The sequence below is a fragment of the Hemicordylus capensis genome, chromosome 6 (genome assembly GCF_027244095.1).
Source record: "Hemicordylus capensis ecotype Gifberg chromosome 6, rHemCap1.1.pri, whole genome shotgun sequence".
NCBI lineage: Eukaryota > Metazoa > Chordata > Lepidosauria > Squamata > Cordylidae > Hemicordylus > Hemicordylus capensis.
The window spans coordinates 28,387,194-28,412,485 of record NC_069662.1 but is presented as its reverse complement, the minus strand read 5'-3'; the positions used below and the strand labels follow the sequence as shown (position 1 = coordinate 28,412,485).

At 43.8% G+C, this 25,292-nt stretch overlaps 1 protein-coding gene across 1 annotated transcript in view; it reads left to right on the top strand.

The window, feature by feature from the left end:
- LOC128331049 (vomeronasal type-2 receptor 26-like) overlaps positions 1–21,889 on the top strand; it is a 28,889-nt gene extending 7,000 nt beyond the window's left edge. The window contains exons 3-6 of the mRNA XM_053264411.1: positions 3,204–4,061; positions 12,071–12,298; positions 18,685–18,811; positions 20,985–21,889. Coding sequence (XP_053120386.1) covers positions 3,204–4,061; positions 12,071–12,298; positions 18,685–18,811; positions 20,985–21,889 — 2,118 coding nt within the window. The remainder of the gene's footprint in view (positions 1–3,203; positions 4,062–12,070; positions 12,299–18,684; positions 18,812–20,984) is intronic.
- Positions 21,890–25,292: the final 3,403 nt, after the last annotated feature.

Sequence of the window (25,292 nt, the reverse complement as noted above, 5' to 3'; positions counted from 1 at the left end):
CATTTCCAGGTCTTGGTGATGTCTGATTTTCCACTTATATTCTGATTTTCCTATTATTATTATTATTATTATTATTATTATTATTATTATTATTATTAATTCGATTTCTATACCGCCCTTCCAAAAATGGCTCAGGGTGGTTTACACAGAGAAATAACAAACAAATAAGATGGAACCCTGTCCCCAAAGGGCTCACAATCTAAAAAGAAACATAAGATACACACCAGCAACAGTCACTGGAGGTACTGTGCTGGGGGTGGATAGGGCCAGTTTCTCTTCCCCCGCTAAATAAAGAGAATCGCCACGGTAAAAGGTGCATCTTTGCCCTGTTAGCAATTTGATGGCTACTCAGGGACGGGCCTTCTCCGTTGCTGCCCAGAGGCTTCGGAATGCGCCCCCTAGTGAAATAAGAGCCTCCCCATTTTTGACAATTTTTTAAAAGTCCTTAAAGACGCATCTGTTCACCCAGGCTTTTAACTGATACTGTTTTGATTGTTTTTAATGTTATTTTAGAATATTGTTTTTAAAATTCTAAATTGTAATTTTTAAATTTCTTGTTTTTGTATTTAACTAATGTTTTAATGTTTTTATTTTGTTGTAAACCACCCAGAGACGTAAAAATATGTAAAATAAAATAATAAATAATAAATAATAAGAATACCAAAAAAAATCACAAACTTTCCAAATAGAATATCTCGATATGTAATCATTTTAAAACTATAATGTCATATAATAGAATAAAGTAAAACACCAGTGATCTTATTCCTTAAATTTAAAAATATTATCAGTATTGCACACACTTATTTCTAAAGGTTAATTCTAGAGATCCACTCTCACCTAATTCCCCCATTCTTAATATATTTTCATTTCTTCCATAAAAAGAAAAGAAAAAACAAAAAGAAACAAAAGACAGAAATATGTGGCAGTTCCTTAAGTCATTAGAACATTCGGGTATATCATAAAGAATCTTCGTTTTTGAATAGGTTGTTTCAGTGTTAAACCCTATATAGAGCTCCCTAAAATCTCAATGATTAAGAAAAAAGGGGGGGGGGCAATTAACACTGGGAATACATTGAAAAGCCAATTAATAAGGTATATTATTTAATTCTACTCAAAGTTAAAACCTGTATATGAAACCCTAAGTTAATCACATATCAAAAAAAACACAAGAAAGGAAGGAGATGAAAGGAGAGAGAGAGAGAGAGAAATCAGCATTAATATCATAAGCTCAGAGGGAAAGAGATAAGAGAGAAAAGATAATTCCATTATATTAAAAATATAGCAAGGAGAAATAAAATGCTGATAGATACACCACTAAAAATGTCGAGCATTTCATATGTCCCAGCACGAAGACAAAAAAAATGGTTAATAATAATAATAATAATAATAATAATAATACATCTCAGCTGCAACTCACATAACATAGAGTTAATGTAAAATCTTAACAACAGTGTCCAAGGACATTCTCTCGTTAAGAGGGAGACTAAACAATGCCAGAACTTTGACTTCTATGCCTGGGGGGAAAGGTTATCAAGTTTCTATAAAGTGAAATTCCTTCAGTTAAAATCCTTCCGCGTAAATCTCGCCATAGCCGCTTATCTAAAAGCCAAATAGTTCTAATAAAACACATCCAAAAGACATACAACTAAGGCAAATAAACTTTCAAATAAGATTTAAATACTCACACCCATTTTAGTGAAATCTTCTTAAATTCTCTTAAAGTAAAACACCAGTTAACAGTCCCCCCTTACCAATTTCACCTCCCTGTATTTAACAAAATACCATGATTGCAATATCAACACTCAATAAGAACAAGAGTAATAAATCATCACCACTCCAACTCAGCTGAGTAACAAGTTTAGGAATTCTTCAAAGTAAAGTCAGACTCCCAATACAAAATGCTGATTGATATTAATTGCTATTAATGTCTAAAACTATTAAGGTCACTAGCTATTAAATCAGTGGTGTTAAATTAACAAAAGATAGGAAAGTCCTGATTCCGATAAAGAAAAAAAGAACATGGAAAGATGATCTTCCTCTGCCAAAACAGCGAGTTCTCTCCAGTCATTTTCATTTCCCCAATCAGAGCTTCAGATAGTTGGCAATGGGAAGATAATTATCCAGTCATAAAACACTTTGTCAGCCATACAAACAGAAGGGGCTATAAATCAAGGAAGATCTTTCAAAGTCCCAGCAAGCAGATCCTCCCAAGACTCAGATAAACTAGATTTTTCCAACTAGGACTTAATAAGTAAAACATAAGTTGGTAAATATGTGGCATTGCAAAACAATTTTTAAAAACAGATCCATTAAAAAGCTGTTTTTCTCTCCAAGCCAATCTTCTTCTCCATTCCTCTTCTCCATTACAAATGCTGCACATTCCTGCTGAAAAGTTCAAGAGGGGCTCTCAGAAAATATGAAATCCATAATCATCTCCAACGAATACTACGAGTGGATTAGAGATCAAGATAAAATAAGTAATTGCTGGAGCCTCAAACGTTTTAAAAAATTCTTCAAAGTAAAACTGAAAGCTGATAACATTGGAATGCTGAGCTCTCTAGTGAAGTCCATAGAAAGATTCAAAAATAGAAGATAGCAGAAAATAAACAAAAAAATTACAATTAAAAAGCCATAGTTCTGACAAACTCACAGCCGTAATCATCTCAGAGATTTATTAGAGGAAAGTGAATAGGAGTATATGTAGTCTTATATTAATTGTCATAGCATGCCAAATGCTGTCCATCGGCTACATATAATTTCAGGTTATCTGTCAACTAAAACAAGAAGTTCTGGTAAGAACTGCTATGATTACTGTCCTTTCACTACTTAATTTATAATTACCATCTTCAAAAGTTAGCCCACTTCCACCTCCACCTCTTAAATTGGGGTGGATGACATCATCACAAACTATGTCATTAAGCTGTCTCTATATGTGCACCTACAACTATCCCAAATTTGGTTCAAATCGGTCCAGGAATTGCGAAATAGATGAGAGGGAGGGAGAGAGGGGGGAGAAAGAGATGGGTGATCTCATAAGCTTAGTTTTATCAATGAAGGTATGCTGAAAATCCATTACAACATGATTTAAATATGGTGAAATTTTAAATACTATCTATCTGTCAAGGCACAATGCAACATTTTATCATGGATCTTCCCATGTTTCTAAATGTTTGTTTCTAAAATGTCCATATCTGGATTTGTAGCTTTCCTGCGGTTCATTTGTCACAATACAGAGTGAAAAAAGAAAATTTCCCTCCCTATATTGGATGATCCCAGATGAAACCCATCAGCACAAGGGAATTGCCAGCTTGCTACTGCATTTCAGATGGTCATGGGTTGGGCTTATTGCTCTGAAGGATGACAATGGGGAAACCTTTCTGCAGAGCTTGATATCAACATTTTCTCAGAGTGGAATCTGTGTTGCTTTCATACAAAGACACCCAGAAGTAAATATTATATCTGATATTGAAGATGTGATGAAAAATTGGATTGAAATGTATTTAATCCTCCTTCACAGCAAGGCGAATGTCATCATTGTCCATGGAGAGCCTCAAACCATGTTTTCACTGAGTTGGGTACTGTATACAGGAGAACGGGAATCATTGGCAAAAAGCCCTCTTGGAAAAGTGTGGATTGTGGCAGCCCAGTGGGGTTTTGCATCTATGACCCTTCAAAAGAAAAATGATATACAAGAATTCTATGGGGCCATCACTCTCCCAGTTCATACAAAGGAGGTGCCAGGATTCCAAAAATTTGTACAAAACAGGAATCCGTCTGTGACAAAAGGAGATGGTTTCATCCAGCACTTCTGGCAACAAGCATTTGAGTGTTCATTTCCAAATTCTGATCCAACTAGTGAAAAAAGGTGCACTTGGGAGGAGAAGTTGGAGAGTCTTCCTGGGCCCCTATTCGAAATGAGCATGACTGGCCACAGCTATAGTATCTACAATGCTGTCTATGCTGTGGCACATACCTTGCATGCCATGCATGTATCCAGAGGCAAGCACAGAGTCATACTTAATGAAGGGAGGCTGCTGAATCAGAAGGTGAAGTCATGGAAGGTAATTTCTCCCACTCCCAAAGTCAAGCAATGCTATCATAAACTGACTGAGATGAATATGTTAACATTACGGTTGGCTTTTTAAATTCCCAGTATAGTTCCTACAAACAAAAATTTAAAAAGGGGTCTTCTGGATGTCAATTAATACCATCTTGACTGATGATTCCTGCAGGCATTGTTTCTGGATGGCCCTATGACATACTGCCCTTCCTACATTTGATGTTCACAATTAGCCTTCTAATCCGTGAGACAGCTGTACTTTTGCAACACTACATTTCTATTGTCTTGAATGTGCATGCTTCCAATTTCACTGCATCCGATGACATCTCTATTGCAGTGATTGACAAGTCCGATAGTGGGGCTATTCACATGATTGTAGAAAATCAGGCTAGCCTCCGCTGCAAGCCCGTGGTTCTTGAGCGGGTAACTCGCTCAAGTAGCCTGCCCCTTAAACCGGGTTTGCAGGGCGAGCGCTCCACAAATGCAGTTTTTAAAATATTGAGTATCCGTGGCGCAGCTCCGTGCCGCGGTTACTCATGAGTAGACCCCCGGCAAGAGGCTGAAAATCAGCCTCCTGGCTCGGGGGTCTCCCCAGCATGCCCTGCGCGCTCACGCAGGGCATACTGGTGCTTCCAGGGGCCGCGAGACCCCCGAACTCCCCAGCCCCCGCTGGCTCCATCATGGAGCCGGCAATTGTGTGGGCAGCCAATCCCCCAGGGCTGCCTCCCTGATTGTCTGCAGGGAGAATGGGCTTAGCCCGCTCTCCCCGCTGAGCTTCCCAAACTGGGTCTCATGATCAGTGAGACCCGACTCAGTGTGTGTTCGCCAGTGTTAAAATGTTTGGCTAGATCTCATTACAGGATCTGCAGCTGATACTCTGTTTGATTTCATATATTCTTCCAGTCCTAGTACTCTTGAAAGTAAATGTATCGCAGAGATAGATACATGCAACACATCACTTTGAATCACAGTGGTGTGACCCTGGATTCCTGACTGGTGGTTTAATTATAGATCTCCCTAGCAATCTACACAGATTTGGTGGCTGACAAAATGCTACAATAGGTGGTTTGCTGATTGCTTTAGAAAGATATTCAGAGTTGGCTAAAAATGGGTAGCTTTCTCTTAGTGCTCGGTAATAATCAGGAGCTGCAAGATGGAAATTGACCACAAATGGGATGCATTGGGCTTTGTTGGTGGTTATGTTGCCATTGTGGAGAAAAGTCTCTCTGGTTACAATGGATGCTCGGTGGATGTTCAGGTTGATGATATGTGCAGAATAGCCTCTTTGCAGAAGATGTCTTTTAGGTTCTTTGGTTCTTTTTTCATAATCTTATTTGTAGTTACAGATTGATTCTTTGAGCCAAGCTGTAGATTTATTTTATTATTATTATTATTATTATTATTAATTTTAATTTTTAAAAGGTATTAATTTTAATTATAATTATTTGCTGTTTGGGATGACAGGATTTCCAGTTAAGGTACTTACATGTATCCATAGGTTTGTTGTACAATCTACCTGATTTAGTGCAAATGACTAGGGTGCAATATTCAGTTTGTGGGTGAGAAAACAAATGTCCTATGTACACACTTCACAAGTCTGCAATTATAACCCAAAAAAACCCCGTACAAGTTGTTCTGGTAATAACTAATCTGCCTACTTTCCTTTCACTATAATCTTAATTGCTAATTGCTGTCATCATAAGTTAACTGACTTCACCCTTAAACATTCACAAGTCTGCCATCTTAACTCGGGGTAGATGACATCATCACAAACTATGCCATTGAGCCATCCCTATGGATGTCTCAATCCATAGCTGCATCCCTACAGCTGTAGCAAATTTGGTTCAAATCAGTTAGGCAGTTCGCAAGTTAGCCCACTTGTGCCTCAAATGTTCATGCATCCACCATCTTGAATTGGGATGGATGACATCATCACAAGCTACGCCATTGACGTGTTTCTTTGTGTCCCTACAACTGTACACAATTTGGTTTGTATTGGTCCAGGCATTGCAAAGTTGATGGGGCGGGTGGCACACATATAGAAGGACACACGGACATACAGACTAAAAATAGAACAATCAGTAGCCAAACATTTTAACACTAGCAAACACACACGAAGGCTCTGCACACAAGCAGTGTGGAGAGCTGGAATGGGTTCTGCACGGAGAGCAGGCTTGACCCGCTCTCCCTGCAGAAGAGCACAGAGGCCACCCACATAATTGCCAGGTCCGTTACGGAGCTAGTTGGGGCGGGAGGGATCGGAAGCCTTCCGGCACCTGGAAGTCCCATGCAAGTGGTGTTCCAGAATGTCCCTCACTGGAAAGCCTTGTTGTATCCTTCCAGTCAGAGGTCTCCTCGTGAGTCAACTCATCATCAGGGAAATGGGCTTAGCTCACTCCGCTAACCTCATTTAAAGGGGGGCAATTAGAAGGGCTAGCAGCTGGGAGCCACGTGGCTCCCAGTTCGGCACACAACCGCACAAAACAGGGCTGAGCTCCCTTCGTCTATTTTTGTGCTGTCGTGAGACTAGCCTCACTATCTGACTGCAAAGGTTGGGCTGCACTGTATTCAGTTTGACTGTTTGAGGAGTTACAGCAGTAAGTGTGCCAGCTTTGTCACTGAGATTGCGTAATGTGTTTGGGTCTGCCTGGAGATGGGGAGACAGGGGGCGCCCTCATTGAATGTGGGGCAGCTATTCTGGTGGTGGTGGGGAATAGAAGAAGTAACATTGGCAGGTCAGCCAGCCATTCCAGGGGAAGGGTAGTCAGAAATTTAATAACTGTCTCCCCTTCCAGCTGTCCTGCCAGCTCTTTGACCACAGTGAGCATTGCAAACAACCTGCATAGCCTCACCTGGCTCCTGTGCAATGCCAGGTCAATCCAAAATAAGCCAGAGCTCATCTGAGATTTGATTATGGATGAAGGGGCCAACCTGGTATGTATTACTGAGACTTGGTTGGCGGAAGCTAGTGGTCCAGTTTGATCCCAGCTTCTCCCTACAGGATATTCTGTAGAAGAGCAGGTGAGGGGACGTGGGTGGGGAGGTGGAGTGGCTGTGGTCTATAAGGATGACATTTCCCTTACCAGGTTCACTGTTAGGGTATTGGAACATATTGAATGTGTGTACTCAAGTTTGGGGACCAGAGATAGGTTGGGACTTCTTTTGCTGTACCGATCACCCCGTTGCCCAACTGAGTCCCTTACTGAGCTCACGAACTTGGTCGCGGGACTTGCGTTGGAGTCTCACAGACTTCTGGTGCTGGGGGACTTCAATGTTCATTTTGGGACTAATCTGTCCGAGGCAGCTCAGGAGATCATAGTGGCCATGACAACTATGGGTCTATCCCAAGTGGTCTCTGGACCGACGCACAATGCAGGTCACACGCTTGATTTGGTCTTTTACTCTGATCAGGGCAGTGTTCCTTGGGTGTGGACTCCTGTGATCGACCATAGTATCCTTCTGGAGTGTCTGAGGGGGTTGGGGTTGGGAGGCACTGTTTTACAGTGGTTCCGCTCCTACCTCTCAGGTAGGAGAGGTTCCAGATGGTGTCGAATGGAGATTGTTGCTCTTCAAAATCTGAGCTTAAGTATGGTGTCCCTCAAGGCTCCATACTCTCTCCAATGCTTTTTAACATCTACATTAAACCACTGGGAGAGATCATCAGGGGATATGGAGCTGGGTGTTATCAGTATGCTGATGATACCCAGATCTACTTCTCCATGTCAACTTCTTTAGGAGATGGCATATCCTCCCTAAATGCCTGCCTGGAAGCAGTAATGGGCTGGATGAGGGAGAATAAAATGAAGCTGAATCCAGATAAGATGGAGGTACTTATTGTGCGGGGTCAGAACTCCAGAGACAGTTTTGATCTACCTGTTCTGGAGGGGGTTACACTTCCCCAAAAGGAACTGGTCCACGGTCTGGGAGTACTCCTGGATCCACACCTCTCCTGGGTTTCTCAGGTTGAGGCAGTAACCAGGGGTGCTTTCTATCAGCTTCGGCTGATAGCAATAGCAATAGCACTTACATTTATATACCGCTCTATAGCTGGAGCTCTCTAAGCAGTTTACAATGATTTAGCATATTGCCCCCAACATTCTGGGTACTCATTTTACCGACCTCGGAAGGATGGAAGGCTGAGTCAACCTTGAGCCCCTGTTCAGGATCGAACTTGTAACCTTCTGGTTACAGGGCGGCAGTTTTACCACTGCACCACTAGGGGCTAAGCCAGCTGCATCCATTTCTTGAGATCAATGACATCAAAACTGTGGTACATTTGTTGCTAACCTCCAGACTTGACTTCTGTAATGCACTCTATGTGGGGCTGCCTTTGTACGTAGTCCAGAAACTTCAGTTGGTTCAGAATGCGGCAGCCAGGTTGGTCTCTGAGTCATCTTGGAGGGACCACATTACTCCTTTGCTGATGGAGTTACACTGGCTGTCTATAGGTTTCTGGACAAAATACAAAGTGCTAATTATAACCTATAAAGCCCTAAACGGCTTAGGGCCTGGGTATTTAAGAAAGCTTCTTCTTCATTACAAGCCCCACTGCCCATTGAGGTCATCTGAGGAGGTCCGTCTCCAGTTACCGCCAACTCATTTGCTGGTCATACAGAGACGGGCCTTCTTGGCTGCTGCGCGAGATTGTGGAATGCGCTCCCTGCTGAGTTACGATCCTCCCCATCTCTGGCTATTTTTTTAAATTAATTTTTTATTAATTTTAACAATATCTTAACATTCACAACATATTGAACAAATATGGACTTCCCACTCACACCTCCTTGTGAATCACCAACTATAGAATTAACCCTTGCTATAATAATAATTTAAAACATAGATCTAAACCTTACAAACACAATTTTGATCTACCCAACATGCTAATATTACTAGATTTCAAACCCTGTTGTAAAATCAATATTAGGAAAATAGTTCTTTAGATATAATAAGAATGGTTTCCAATCTTCTTTAAAGCATTCCAAATTTTGGTCTCCAGTACTGTAAGTTTTGCCATCTCCGCATATTCCAAAATTTTTATCAGCCAATCTTCTTTTGAAGGCAGTTCATTACTCTTCCATTTCTGTGCATATATTATTCTGGCCGCCGTGGTAGCGTACATAAAAAATGTTAAATTAGTTGTAGAAAACACTCCTTGTGTTATTCCCAGCAGGAAGGATTCTGGCTTCTTAGGAAATGTCATTTTAAATATTTTCTTTAACTCATTATATATCATGTCCCAAAAGGCCTTAGTCTTCCTACAAGTCCACCACATATGAAAAAAGGTTCCTTCAGAGTGTCCACATTTCCAACATTTGTTTGAAACATTTTTATACATTAATGCCAGTTTTTTGGTGTCAAATACCACCTATACATCATTTATAATAATTTTCTTTTAGAACATAACATGCAGTGAACTTTAAATCAGTTTTCCATAATTTTTCCCAGGCTGCCATTTCTATATTGCACCCCACATCTTGAGCCCATTTTACCATAGTCGTTTTAACCACTTCATCTCTTGTCTCCTCCAAAAGCAAGAGCTTATACATTTTAGAAACTAATTTTTCATCATTTTCACACAGCTCCTTCTCAAATCTCGACATCTGATCCTCAAATCCAACTTTAAGATCCTTCTTATAAACTTCATTTAGCTGCTGGTACTGAAACCAATCACTAACCAAATTTTGTACTTCAGTCAAACTTTTTAACTTACAATCCTTTTCTTGAAAATATAACAGATCCCTATAAGTACCCCATTGCAATTGCATATTTACCTCTTTACGTGCTAAAGCTTCAGTCGGAGATGCCCATAATGGAGTTTTAGGTTCCCACCATTTTTTATATTTTACCCAGACTCTCATTAAACTCCTTCTTATATAGTGGTTAAGAAAGTCTTTATGTACTTTACTTTTTGTCATACCACAAATATGAAACACATCCAAACCTTCTGTCAAATCCCTCCAGATAAAGTAATCTAGAATTTCTTAATGTTATCCATTCTTTTAACCACGTCAAACAAACAGCATCAAAATACAACCTTAAGTCTAGTAGGGTAAGACCACCTCTTTCCTTTGCATCTGTTAAGTTTTTAAAATTAATTCGTGTTCTTTTCCCTTGCCAAACAAATTTAGTTATGTCCTTTGTGTTGGGGAGAGGGAGGCGGAGGTCCCAGCGGCAGTGGGGAGGCAATGGCAGCGGCTGGCAATGGCTGCTGTGAGGAGGCGGCGCAGAGGAGGTGGAGGCGGCGGCAGGCCCAGGCGAGGCGGTGGCTGGCAGGCTCAGTGAGGAGGCGGGCATCAGGAGATGGGGGCAGAAACTGTGGGCGGGGAGTGGGGGGAGGCGCCTGGGGGAATGGGGGGGAGAAGGAGGCAGGCGGGCATTGGGACCGGAGACTGGGGTAGAAGCTGGGTGGAGGGCTTGGGGGGAAAGGGAGTGGGGCTGAATGTGCGACACCCGTTGGAGGCTGGGGTGGAAGGGAAACGGGCAGTGGGGCTTCCCTCTTCGCCGCCCAGGAGGAGGAACGGCGGCGGCGGGGCCCTTTTTGGCCTCCCGCTCAGAGATGCTCTGTGCAGGTGGTGGTGGGGAGGGAGGAGAGGAATGGAAGCTGGGGAGGGCAAGAGAGACCGGGGCAGGAGTGAGGGGGGGGGAAGAGCCGGCCCCAAAGAGCGCACAGATGCTCTGTGCAGAGTTGGCTAGTCTGTTTTTATTATGCTTCTAACAACATTATTAAAAACATTTTTACAAGTTGATCATTTGTTTTTTACACAATAAATTTGAAGGTCTTAAAGAAATACTTGGGAGTCCTTTTAAATATGTGTGTTGCATCGCCAGCCTACCAATTAATACAAGAAAAGATGGTTAATTCAAAAGGCAAATGTGGGTGTGTCCGCATCCTCCTCCAACCACCAGACAACTATTGCTTTGCATCCAGTGGTTGTCCTGTGCACCATAATGGTCAGCCAGTTGTCCAAGCTCCTAAAGGGACATCAGTGGTGACATACAGGAACACAATGTATCATTCAGGTTGTATAATCCAGGGCTGTGTATACTGTACACTAAAGGAGTCAACGTGCTGGATTCTTAAGTGTGTTGCTCAGCTACATAAAAGACATGCCTCATCACATGCTGCCACTATGGCGGCAGAATCATCCTTATTGCCAGCGGATAGAACAAACTGCGCTCCCCACCCCTCCCATCTTCCCACTCCAGGGTACAACACCATGCTGTGGAGTAGATTATCACATGTCCATCCACAAGCAAAACAGCAGCAGATGCAATACAGTGCTTGAGAACAGTGATAGAAGTGAGCAAGAATGCAGTGGAGTTGAACTTTTTGTTTAAATCTGAATGTCCTCATGTGGCTTGACAACACAATGCAACACAATGAATGCCCCATGCATGTGCACCGATCAAGATGTGAAAAGTAGAGGAAGTGTTACAGTACTGTGCTGGCAGTGCAATTGGAAATGGCAGGAATTCTGAAGGACATAGATCATGATGAGTGAGGAAAGGGGAAGGGAGTATGATACCCACAGTATTTCCATGCAGAAAGGTTCCTATGTGGATAGAACAAAGGGGAAGAAAAGCAGAGAAGCTGTGCAGTTACTCCTAGTATCATGAATCACTGATGCATGATAAAGTTGTGCCATCGAGTCGGCGTCGTCTCCTGGCGACCACAGAGCCATGTGAAAACCACCCTGCCTGGAAAACCTAAAAAAAAACCCCAATAACCCAGCATAGAACAGTAATAAAAAAGATTTATAGATGCAGTAGAATATCCCCAAATCCACACATTCCAAAATAAAGATTCAAAAAAAATTTCACCTCTCTATCAAAGAATCCTATTCTCTCTATCCTCCTTAAACCCGATTAGGTGTATAAGCTTCAGTATTAATAAAAGATTTCATATTTCTCTTAACCATTCTGTGACAAAAACACCATATCCATCAAGAAGGAGAATTTGTTATTCTCATTGTCAAGATTAAAAGGTCGTAATTTGGTTATTTTCCCCCATAGCTGCATTCCTTTTTAAGCAGGATCTCATTCAACAACAGTGCTGGAGATTCAGTGTCTTTTGATGGGAATCGAGAATTAGCAACTGGGTTTGATATTATAAATTTGGTCACTTTCCTAAACAACTCCTTTCTTAGAGTTAAAGTTGGGAAGCTCAGTCCTCAAGATCCTTCAGGCAAAGACTTCACCATTCATGATGACAAAATCCTCTGGCACAGGAGCTTTAACCAGGTGGGTAAGATCTAGATTCTCAGGTTCATAAGGGAATTGTTAAATAAGTTTCATTATGCACTTTTCAGGTTCATTCTTGGCCTTTACACATTAATCATATGAAATAAGATATAACTAGCTGAACCCGCACAGAGCATCTGTGTGGTAGTTCACTTCTTTTTGGGGGTTATTTGGGAGAATTTGTTTGGCTGGTCCTCCCACAGCTCTCTCGCTCGCTCTGTCTCTCCCCTGCACGCCTCGCTCGCTTGCTCTGTCTCTCCGCCGCGCGACTCACTCGCTCGCTCTGTCTCTCCGCCGCGCGACTCACTCGCTCGCTCTGTCTCTCCCCCGCGTGCCTCCCTCCTGTCCCACTCTCTCCTGCCTTCCCTCCTCCCCCTCCCCCACTCTCTCTTGTCCTCCCCCTCCCCGCACTGAGTTCTTTACCTCTGCTGCCACAGGCCTTACCGGGTGGCGGGTGGCCGCGAAGGGCCCCGCCGCCGCTGCTCCTCCTCCCAGACGGTGAACAGGGAAGTTTCACCGCCTGGTTCCCTCCCGCCCTGCCCTCCCACGGATGCCTTGCCTCCACGGGCAAGCTGGCCTCCGTGGCCCACTGCCTGGCCTCCGTGGTCCGCTGCCTGGCTTCCAAGGGCAAGCCGGGCCCACTGCCGCCTGGCCTCCACAGGTGGGCCAGGCCCGCCGCCTGGCAGGCCCGCCGCCTGGCAGGCCCGCAGCGGGGCCAAGTACCGGCTCCGCGGCCCAACGCTTGCCTCCGCAGAACACTCCCCCCTGCCTTCAGCCCCAGTCTGCTCTCCCCCCTGCCTTCAGCCCCATCCGCTCTCCCCCCAAGCCTTCTGCCCCAGTCCCCTCCCCCAAGCCTTCTGCCCCAGCTTGCTCCCTCCTCCATTTTTCCCTCTTTCTCTCTCATTTTCTCTCTCTTATTCATGCTTCCACCCCACCCCGCAGCTTTCTAGGCTGCTTGTGTTTTCCCAGCTGGCCGTTGCCACCACCTCCTTGGGCAGCCAAGCGTTCAGCCAGCTCCTTCCTGCATGGCCCTCCCTCGAAGCAGCCACTCCACCGCTTTCTCTCCCCACAGCTTCCCCCCTCCCCCACCCCAGTCCATTCAGTTCTCCTCTCTGCTTGTCCGCTTTCCTTCTTTTCCTTTCCTCCACTTCCCTTGCCCAGCCAATCCGCTGGGTTGCCGGGACGCATCCCCACAGAGTCACGTCTATGAGAATTAATATAATAGATGTTTTCAAAAATTCCATCTCATACAAGCCTCAATAAAGAGCAGGAAAGTTTTCATGAGATCCAAGGTGTTTTTCTTCCTCCCAATTTCCCTACTTTCATCCTTCATCAGACTGCATATAAATCAGGTTGCATTTTATTTATTTGATTGATTGATTGATTGATTGATTGATTGATTGATTGATTGATTGATTTCTATACCGCCCTTCCAAAAATGGCATCCTAAATTTTGGTTGATTTCGGACTGAGTGGCACTAGAAATTATCCATGAATTAAGCTGGCCCCCTTTTGCCAGCTGAGGCAGAAAATCTGAAAGGCATGCACTTGGCATATATGGATTATGATTATTTTAATACAAAACTCAAACGGTTGGGTGCCTAATAGGACTGTTAGAGCTTTGGTAGGTGATTGAGTTCAGAAGATTTACAATCCAATTTGGACAACAAAACTTTGCTTCCAGACCATGACTGGTTTGGTCCAAATCAAAGCAATGAAATTCAAATTTCACTGAAGTAATTTGGCTGCTTCAGCCACTCCCTGCCCCCCCCCCCATTTCCAGATATTATCTCCCATCATTCAACAATTCGAGTCACACATATCACCCAAATTGATTGAATATCATTAACTATATTTTGGTGGTGCCATTAATCTATCACTAATCTATGCTTCATGGTAGGACTGGTGCTCTTTGAAATGGCTAGGAAATGCCTCCAAAGCCAGAGCAGGATATTGTCATAACCGCAGGCTCTGAAACCCCTCACAGGAGGGCAGACATGGACAGTTCAGGGATGAGTCTACATGGGAAATCCCTTCCTCACCACCTCCTCCATTAAAGCCAGAGGACACTCCCTTGTCCTGCATCTTCAAACTCAGAGGACTCTTTGTCAGAGTGGTTGAGCCAAAAGCAGCAGTACCTTGAGGTACAAGTCCAAAAGCTGGGACTCAAGAGTGTCATAGGACACTTGTCCTACCCAGCTTTCGGCTACTCAATCATTGAATGACCTTAGTGTCTGCCATTGCTTCAAGTGTGTTTCATGTGGTACCAAGACCAAATGATACCAAGACCAAAACTATGATCATCCACGTGTACTCTGAAACAAATTTGGTTCTGCCATTTATCAGGCTTCAGAACACAATAACACCTCCTGCAAAGAACCATATGTGATCATAGTGATACCATTATATTTCTTGATATCTGCCTCAGAGAAGCCCAGCAGAGAGAGAAAGGGGAGTCCATCTAGCTCCCACCCAGTGCTGCCTGAAGTGAGAGACCAGGTGGGTCCTGGGGTTCCTTCTGCTGTTGCCTGCCTGCTTTTGCTTCCCCTGTGGGGCTGCAGCCTCAGGTTAACATGTGTGGGAAGTGTGGGCAGGATTGGGACCAGCCCCTGAGTGACTCAGCTGTTCCTCGGGTCACCTGCTCAGTTTTGGGGTTTATAGGAAGGCTCCTTGTGGCGGCGGGCCCGCCACTGGGGGGGTCGCCACCGATGGGGCGACACCAAAGGGGGTCGCCCCTTTGGGGGGAGCCACTTCAGGGGAGAATGAGGGAGAGGGCTAGAGGGCTTCTGTTTAATTAGTTTTAAGCTGTTTTAGACTTGGGTTGAAATTGCTGTAATGTGTTTGGGTTCATCTGAAGATGGGGGGACAGGGGGTGCCTTTGTTGACTATGGGGCAGCCATCCCGGTGGTGGTGGGGAATAGAAGAAGTAATGTTGGCAGGTCAGGGTAGTCAGAAATTTACCATTCCAGGGGAAGGGTAGTCAGAAATTTAATAGTGGTCTCCCCTTCCGGCTGTCCTGCCAGCTCTCTGACCTTGGGGAGCACTGCCAACAACCCACATAGCTTTTCCCTGCTCCTCTGTAATGCCAGGTCAGTCCACAATAAATCTGAACTCATCCATGATTTGATCATGGATGAAGGGGCCGACCTGGTATGTATTATTAAGACTTGGTTGAGGGAGGCTAGTGGTCCAGTTTGGTCCCAGCTTCTCCCCCCAGGATATTCTGTAGAGGAGCAGGTGAGGGGATGTGGGCGGGGAGGTGGAGTGGCTGTGGTCTATAAGGATAACATCTCCCTTACCAGGGTCCCTATCAGGGTATCGGACCATATTGAATGTGTGTAGTTGAGTTTGGGGGGCAGGGATAGATTGGGACTTCTGTTGGTGTATCGATTGCCCCGCTGCCCAACAGAATCCCTTACTGAGCTCACGGACTTGGTTGCAGAACTCGCGTTGGAGTCTCCCAGACTCTTGGTGCTGGGGGACTTCAATGTTCCTTTCGGGACCAATCTGTCCGGGGTAGCTCAGGAGTTCATAGCAGCCATGACAACTATGGGCCTATCTCAAATGGACTCTGGACCAATGCATATTGCATGTCACACGCTTGATTTGGTATTTTACTCTGATCAGGGTGGTGTTCCATGGGTGGGGACTCCTGTGATTTCCCCATTGTCATGGATGGAGCACCATCTGGTTAAGGTTGGAATTACGACCACTTCCCACCTCCGCAGGGGCGAGGGGCCCCATTAGAATCGTCTGCCCAAAGAGGTTATTGGATCCATTAAGATTCCAAGAAGTCTTGGAGGGATTTAACATTGGCTTTGCTGGTGATCCTGTTGATGCCCTGGTTGAGAATTGGAACAACATGCTCACCAGGGCAGTAGACACGATTGCTCCCAAGCGTCCCCTCCGACCCACTTCAAAATTGGCCCCTTGGTATATGGAAGATCTACGGGGGCTGAAATGGCAAGGTAGGTGAATGGAGCGCAAGTGGAGGAAGACTTGACTCAAATCTGACAGATTGCGACATAGAGCACATCTAAAGATCTATGCTCAGGCAATATATGTGGCAAAGAGGCGGTTCTTTTCTGCCCATATTGCCTCTGCTAATTCATGTCCAGCTGAGTTGTTCAGGGTTGTGAAGGGATTAGTATCTGTCCCCCCTCCCTTGAACCAGAATTTGGAGTCATCAGTTACCCGCTGTGATGTGTTTAAAGAGTTTTTTGCAGATAAAATCTTTTGGATTCGGGCCAACCTAGATGGAGACTCCACAATTAATTTGTTGTCTGAGCTGGAGGTGCCCAACGACTAGTCTTGCATGATTCAACTGGATCGGTTTCGGTTTGTGACTCCTGAGGATGTGGACAAGCTGCTTGGAGCGGTGAGGCCTACCACTTACTTGTTCTCTTGACGCTTGTCCAAAATGGCTTGTTCGATCTAGCAGGGAGGTTGTTGTAAACAGCCTGGTGGATATCATAAATGCTTCTCTGAGGGAGGGCAGGATGCCTCCTTGTCTTAAGGAGGCAATCATTAGACCTCTTTTAAAGAAGCCTGCATTAGATCCCTCAGAGTTGAGCAATTATAGACCTGTTTCCAACCTCCCATGGCTGGGCAAGGTAATTGAGAGGGTGGTGGCCTCTCAGCTCCAGGCGGTCTTGGAGGAAACTGTTTATCTAGACCCATTTCAAACTGGTTTTCGGGCAGGCTCTTTATTTTATTTATTTATTTATTTTTGCATTTTTATACCGCCTTTCGTTAAAATATAGCCCCAAGGCGGTTTACAAAAGTTAAAAACATACAATAAAAACAACATGCTAAGAGTATAAAAACATATAAAAACAGGCATAAAACAATACAACAAATAAATTGTTTATTTATGGGGTGGAGACTGCCTTGGTTGGCTTGATGGATGATCTCCAATTGGCAATTGACAGAGGAAGTGTGGCTCTGTTGGTCCTTTTGGATCTCTCGGCAGCTTTCAATACTATTGACCATAGTATCCTTCTGGAACGTCTGAGGGTGTTGGGGTTGGGAGGCACTGTTTTACAGTGGCTCTGCTGCTACCTCTCGGATAGATTCCAGATGGTGTCAATTGGAGACTGTTGCTCTTCAAAATCTGAGTTTAAGTATGGTGTCCCTCAAGGCTCCATACTCTCTCCAATGCTTTTTAACATCTACATGAAACCGCTGGGAGAGCTCATCAGGGGATTTGGAGCTGGGTGTTACCAGTATGCTGATGACACCCAGATCTACTTCTTCATGTCAACTTCTTTAGGAGATGGCATATCCTCCCTAAATTCCTGCCTGGAAGCAGTAATGGGCTGGATGAGGGAGAATAAACTGAAGCTGAATCCAGATAAGACGGAGGTACTTATTGTGCGGGGTCAGAACTCTAGAGACAATTTTGATCTGCCTGTTCTAGACGGGGTAACATTTCCCCAAAAGGAACAGGTTCGCAGTCTGGGAGTACGTCTGTATTCACATCTCTCCCTGGTTTCTCAGGTTGAGGTGGTGGTCAGGGGTGCTTTCCATCAGCTTCGGCTGACACACCAGATGCGCCCATTTCTCGAGATCAATGACCTCTAAACTGTGGTACATCTGCTGGTAACCTCCAGACTGACTTTTGTAGTGCACTCTACATGGGGCTGCCTTTGTAGGTAGTCCGGAAACTTCAGTTGGTTCAGAACGCGGCAGCCAGTGATGACCCTCTGGGTCTTCTTGGAAAGACCATGTTACTCCTTTACTGATGGAGTTACACTGACTGCCAATAGGTTTCTGGACAAAATCCAAAGTGTTAATTATAATTTTCAAAGCCCTAAACGGCTTAGGCCCTGGGTACCTAAGAGAGCGTCTTCTTCGTTTTGAGCCTCACCGCCCATTGAGGTCATCTGAGGAGGTCCGTCTCCAGTTACCGCCAACTCGTTTGGTGGCTACACAGAGATGGGCCTTCTCGGTCGCTGCCCCAAGATGGTGGAATGCATTCTCTGCTGAGATACGATCCTTCCAATCTCTGGCAATTTTCAAAAAACACCTGAAAACCCTTCTTTTCACACAAGCTTTCCTAGCTTTCTAAATTGTGGGGGTTTTAATTTCTGGTTTATTTTAAAATTCAAAACCCAATTTCGGGGTTTTTAATCAATGTAATTGTTTAATTGTTGTTTTAAAATGTTTTTAAATTGTTAATTGTTATATTGTTTTTTAATTTGTTCTAGCTCTTTACTGTTTTAGTGGTGTGTTTTAATTGTAAACCGCCCTGAGCCATTTTGGAAGGGCAGTATACAAATCAAATCAAATCAATCAATCAATCAATAATAAATATGCCAGCAAATCAAACCAGTACTTTAGAAATATATTTTCTATCCATGATAAGCTCCTTTTATTCTTAATAGGTGTTGCCCATTTCCTTGTGTAATGACAACTGCCTTCCAGGTTTCATAAGGAAAAAGAAGGAAGGGGAGCCATTTTGCTGTTATGATTGTGATCCATGTCCAGAAGGGGAGATTTCAAATCAAAATGGTAGGAGAGATTGTTCATTTACAATGGGCATCATATATGTGACAACACATCCAGATCGAGGGAATGTTACTTGACAGGTCTTTGGCTATCCTGAAAACTCCTACAATTGAGGAGAGTTGGCATGCAGTGCTAACAGCATTTATGTCCTGCAGTGTTTCTGGACTCCTCACTGCCTCTTGAATGTCAGGGAATGGGAATTGCTATTGGTACAGTTCACAAATGCCATTTGTAGAGAAGGCTGCAAATGATTCCCATTCCAAGTACAACACTTTAGAGTCTAGGGAGGAAATGCTTGTGAGTGGTATTTTTACATAGAAAACCACACTTCACTATAGTTCTACATGCCTTATACACCACATATCACTACATATTTTACTATTTACTATATTTCTATGTGATAGAAATAGAAATGAATGGTCAATTGAAGCCTGAAATCCAAATTATTTATTTGTGAAATCCAAAATGAGGCCATTCACACAACTGAAAACTGGGTAGGACAAGTGTCCTCCTCAGGTTTGGGAGCTGGCCTTGTGGTAGCAGGCATCAGGTGTGGAGCCAGACAAGCAGTGGCCTGCATCCAGGCCTGCTCAGCAACCCCCTCCAATATGCCCGTGTATGTGATGTCACGCACATGGGGGCATGGCCCGGACTCCGGAAGAGCCCAGAGTGAACTCCCCCCTCCCACGACCGTGCTGCTGAGAGCGCAGGTGAACTCTTTGCCAATTATTTCAGGCAGCTCTGACTGCCCGATAGAACATTTTTCCCCTCCTCTCCCTCTCTGGAGGGAGCGAAAGAGGGAAACGTCCTATCAGGCAGATAATACTGCCTGAAATGATGAGCTGAAAGGCCAAAAGAGCTTGGCTTCGGCTGCCAAGAGCCCAAACGAGCTCTCAGCTCATCCTTTCAGGCAGTGTCAGCTGCCTGATAGGACATTTTGCCCTTTCTCTTCCTCCATAGAGAGGGAGGGGAAGGGGAAAACGTTCTATCGGGCATTCAGAGCTGCCTGAAAAAATTGGCAAAGACTGGGCTATTGGTGGCCCAGGCATGGGAGGGGAGAGCAGCCTTTCCCCATTGGCGGCCTGGGTTCTTTGAACCCTTTTGCTCAATGGTGGATCCGCCCCTGGTAGGCATGAATTATCCCCTTTTCTAAGCAGGGCCCACCTTGGTTTGCATTTGAATGGGAGACTACATAGGTGAGCATTGTAAGATATTCCCCTTAGAGGATGGGGCCAATCTGGGAAGAGTATCTGCATGCTTATATGCAGAAGGTTCCAAGTTCCCTCCCTGGCATCAACAAATAGGGCTGAGAGAAACTCCGACCTGTAATTTGGAGAAGCCACTGCCAGTCTGTGCAGACAATATTGAGCTAGATGGACCAATGGTCTGACTCGGTATAAGGCAGCGTCCTATGTTCCTATGATTCCCTAAAATCAAGACCAATATGATTCTCTAAAATCACGGCCAATAGTCGTAGGCTATTTGTTTAATTATTTATATATTTCAATATCTATACTGCCTTTCATAAAACGTATCCCTAGGCGGTTTACAATTTTTTTAAAAAATGTAAGAAAACGCTATAAAAATCACATTAAAACATTAATATCAGTTAAAACAATAAAAACCATAAAACATCAAAAAGCAACAAACATGAAAAAGACAGACAGAATAGCAGGAGAGCTTAGAAACCATGTAAAACTCTGAGCAATTAAAAAAATTAGTTTTAGGTGTGCAGCCACAGATGTCAAAGAGCGGAAACAGAAGGCCTTGTTCCTTGTGAATGATCATGCAACCTTCCTCCATGCCAATATTAACAGTTGCAGTGCTATTTATCTCTAGTTATAGTGCTATCTGCAGAATAATTTGACTCCATTTGAACAGAAAGCCTCTCAGTGACTCCTTTACAATGACCAGACTCGTTTCCACAATACATTTGCCATAGCTTTGGGTGGAATACCTAGTCGTGGTCCAGCCTGAAAAGTGCTAACTTCATTAACTCTTATATGATAATGATTTTATTGAGTGTGGTAAAAGAGAAACTCTGGTAACAATTTGATAGACAGAGCATCGTGTCACAGCCAATATTGTCATTAACTAAAATTCACAGTTTTCAGGCCATGCTAGTCCATATTCTGAGAGGTTCTTAAACAGCATCTTCCATTTTAATTTATGGCAGACATGGATTTCTGTATCAAATGTCCAGAAGATCAATATCCAAACATGGACCAAGATCAATGTGTCCTCAAAGATGTCACCTACCTATCTTACAAAGACTTTTTGGGTGAAAGTCTTACTTTTTCTTCCATTTTTCTCTCTCTGGTCACAATACTGATTCTGAGAATCTTTGTTAAACACCGGGAAACCCCAATAGTCAAAGCTAACAACCGGAATCTCACCTTCGCTCTCCTCATCTCCCTCCTGCTCTGCTTCCTTTGTCCATTACTATTCATTGGCCAACCTAAGAAGGTGACTTGCCTTCTTCGGCAAACTGCTTTTGGCATCATCTTCTCAGTGGCCCTCTCCTGCGTGTTGGCAAAAACCATCATTGTGGTCCTTGCTTTCATGGCCACCAAGCCAGGGAGCTGGATGAGGAAATGGGTGGGGAAAAGACTGGCGTACACGATCATCTTTAGCTGCTCCTTTATACAGTTGAGCATTTGTGCTCTGTGGCTTCACACCTCTCCTCCATTCCCACATTTGGACTTGCACTCCTTTTCAGAAGAAATCATAATGGAATGCAATGAAGGTTCCATCCTCATGTTTTACATTGCCTTGGGCTACTTGGGATTTCTGGCCATCCTGAGCTTCATTGTGGCTTTCCTGGCCAGGAAGTTGCCAGACACTTTCAACGAAGCCAAGTTCATCACCTTCAGCATGTTGGTATTTTGCTGCGTCTGGCTGACTTTTGTCCCAACCTACCTGAGCACAAAAGGAAAGTATATGGTGGCTGTGGAGATCTTCTCCATCTTGGCGTCCTCAGCTGGGTTACTATGTTGTATCTTCTTCCCAAAATGCTACATTATTATACTGAGACCTAAGCTGAATAATAGGGAGAGACTTGCAGCAAGAAGGACTCTCTGAATCCTGAATGTTTGACTACAGTTCTCCAGTGGATGAACATTGTGAGCCCATGTTCTCATGGACTCATGAAGGGAAATAAGGCACTATTCCTCCATGACATTAGACCAGGGCTGCATGACTTCAGCCCTCCAGGAGTTTTTGGACTACATCTCTCAAAGTCCCCAACCATGGTGGCCAATATTCAGAGCTTATGGGAGTTGTCTGTCAATATCTGCATGAGGGCCAAAGTTGTGCAGCCCTGCATTAGACTGATAGACTACACATTTTAGACTGTCTCTTAGAAATTCCAAACGTTTCTCAATGTATCTGCTATATATTATATATCATTTATTTATTCATTTGATGTATTTATATTCCACCCAAAATTTACATCTCTGGGTGATTCACAATAAAATACAAATTACAACAAAATTAAAAGGCTAAAACCACAGTAATTTAAAATTTAAAACAATGTTAAAAACTATCAAAACTGTATCTAATGAAAAGCCTGGGTGAACAAATGTGTCATATATTAAACTCAAAATTCTTCCCTTATTCTCAGTCAGTTTCATAGTGGTCCAAATAATATCACTGATGTTGCCAATTGCAGGTTTAATGCAATGTGATCCTGCCAGGAGGGAGCGCCAAAGCTTACAAAGGAGAAGAAGTGTTAAGGGATGTCATGTGTTTGTGTGTGTATGTGTATGTGTACACTGAGGTAGAGTTTTTGCAGCTCAAGCAAAGCTAATGCAGTATAGAAGCTGTTCCTCTTTCATCTGAGTCATCATCGTTCATTGCAGCAGCAGCATTCATCATCATTCCATCATCATCATTCATCATCATTCCATCAGCAGCAGCAGCTTTCATCATCATCATTCCTATCAGGAACAGCAGCCTCCATATTTTTCATCAAATAAGCTACAGGTCATTTGATTAAATAGTCCACAATGTATTGGTTGCCAGGCATGAGATCAAGCACACAGCACAATCAGGGCCGGACCGGGGGCAATGTGGGGAGGAGGGCACCAGATTGATTGATTGATTGATTGGTTGGTTTGAATTTTTTATACCACCCTTCCGAAATGGCTCAAGGTGGTTTACAATTTTTTGAGCAGAATGGGTGGGTTGCACCATACTTTTTTGGTTTCATTTAATAATTATTTTTTTCTGTTAACTTTTGATAACCGACCTCTGTTTTCTGTTACTTATAGGTTAAAATAAATATTTCAAATGAAGTATCACTTGTAACTGTTAAGAAGCACAATTCTATACTAATAAAATAGTTTGCATATATGTGTTCCTATGTAGTCCAGTTCCTGCAAGATTGTTAGAAACTGAAGTGGATGACATCTTAATAGCACTACAATAGCAGGGTTTTAAGTTCTCTCTCCCCACCAATTTCCACAAGATGCCTGCCCCCTCAGCCCTATACACCTACCCAAGAGAGGAAAATTATTTTCAGTTCCTAACAATATATATAGCGTCATAGAATTTCAAAGCATTTAAGCATATCATTACAGAGAAATGCGGGTAAAGAGAAATGACGGGGGGTGGAGAAAATAAATAACTGGTGGAAGGGAGTGGATAAAAGTGTGAGACAAGGGCAGCTGGGCTACAGGAGGTAGCCTGGGTTTTTTGCGGGGGAGGGGGAGAGCCTCACATCATGGCCAGGTGCCCCAACCAGGCCAACCAGCTCTGGCTCCTTCCCTCTCCAAGTAGGGACTCCTCACCAGCCTTCCCCATCCAGCAGGAGCCCGAGACACTACAGAAAGAAAAGACACCATTTTGATTTCAAACAGCACAGCAGAATGTCATATATGGAGTAACCCCAATTTTGTAGAGTTTAAAGACAACCAATCATTTCATAAGAACATCAGAACAGCCCTGCTGGATCAGGCCCAAGGCCCATCTAGTCCAGCATCCTGTTTCGCACAGTGGCCCACTAGATGCCACAGGCAGGAACTGAGGGCATGCCCTCTCACCTGCTGATACTCCCCTGCAACTGGTACTCAGAGGCAAAGGAGTTTCATGGGCAAAGGAGTTTTAAAAATGAGTTTCTTATGAACTGATTTGCAAAGCCTTGTTTTGAAGCAAGTGTACAAAAACAAACTTTTGGTGGGGTAGCCTGTTACAAGCACAAAGCAAAATAAAATAAAAATGTTTAAAAGGGGAAACATGTTAAGAGAGCCATTTTCTCCTATTTTGCTATTTAAGCCATTTTGATAACTCTGTTGCTAAAAACAGCTGCATATCAATATTTTTAATAAGGGTGGGGGGGGGCGGGGGGAGAAAGAAACCCACACAGAGAGACCAGATTAGAGATAGGGACAGGAACAAAAACAACAGATCCATTTTTAAAATTTTATTATTATTATTTATTTACACAGTCAGACAGGTGTTATTGACTGGTTTGTTTTATCCAGACATCGAGTCCTTCCCAAGGACCTGGGATGGGTGAATTTTATTGTCAATGTTGTTGCTGTTGTTATAGATATCATTGCAGAATATAGACTGTTCCCAGTAAAGTTGCTTTTTGTAATTGGCTGATGGTGAAGTTTGCACTCAAACAGTTTTTGCATACTTTGAAAATGGTTTTTTTTTTAAAAGCTTAAAACTCTCTCTCACACACACACACCACTCACACACAATGGGACTTCTCTAGCCTGTACAAAACAAACACAGTTCCTGCGGGTGGGTGGGGAGAGAGAGCCAACACTGTAGCTTGACTAAGGGGAACAAGTCACACACAAAACAATCAGCAAATGGTTGTTTTTTTAACCAAATGTGTTGCTTTCCTTCTTGAAGGAGACCAGCAGCAGGCAGCTTGGCTCTGTAGTTCCATACAATCCAAGCGGGGGAGGAGCACAAGGAGAACCAATTGGGCTGGGAGAAACGTTAACCCTTTCTTTACTCTCTGGTACTGCCGATCTCCAGGAGTCTCTCAACATTCATTCAAAGGGAGTGCAACTGCACCCTTGCACCCTCCCTGGCAGAATGCAGAGCAGACCACAGCATTAGCAGCAGGGAGGGAAGGGAAAGCCACCCGATCAAAGCAGCAGCCTGTCTGGCTGCAGAGATTCCCTGCCCTGCAAGAGAGAGGCAGGCGCCACAGGAGGAAGCGCGGGATGAGGGCGAGGGGGCACAAACCCGGAGGCAGCAGGATGCAGAGGCAAGAGGTGCACCGGGCATATGGCTTACTGCCCGGCGGGCCAGTTCGAGCCTGAGCACAATGTTTGATTTGGGCATCAACAAGATACTGCTATATTGAGGTCGTTCCCTATTTGAGTGCTCTTTGTTCCATAAAATGAACATAAAGAATGTCATATGATTTCTTTGGTGGGATGTTGAATCTAGGGGACAACTGAGGCACTGTGATGTAATCCCTGTTAAAGTGCAAATACTGTCAGTAAGAATCCAGTACAGT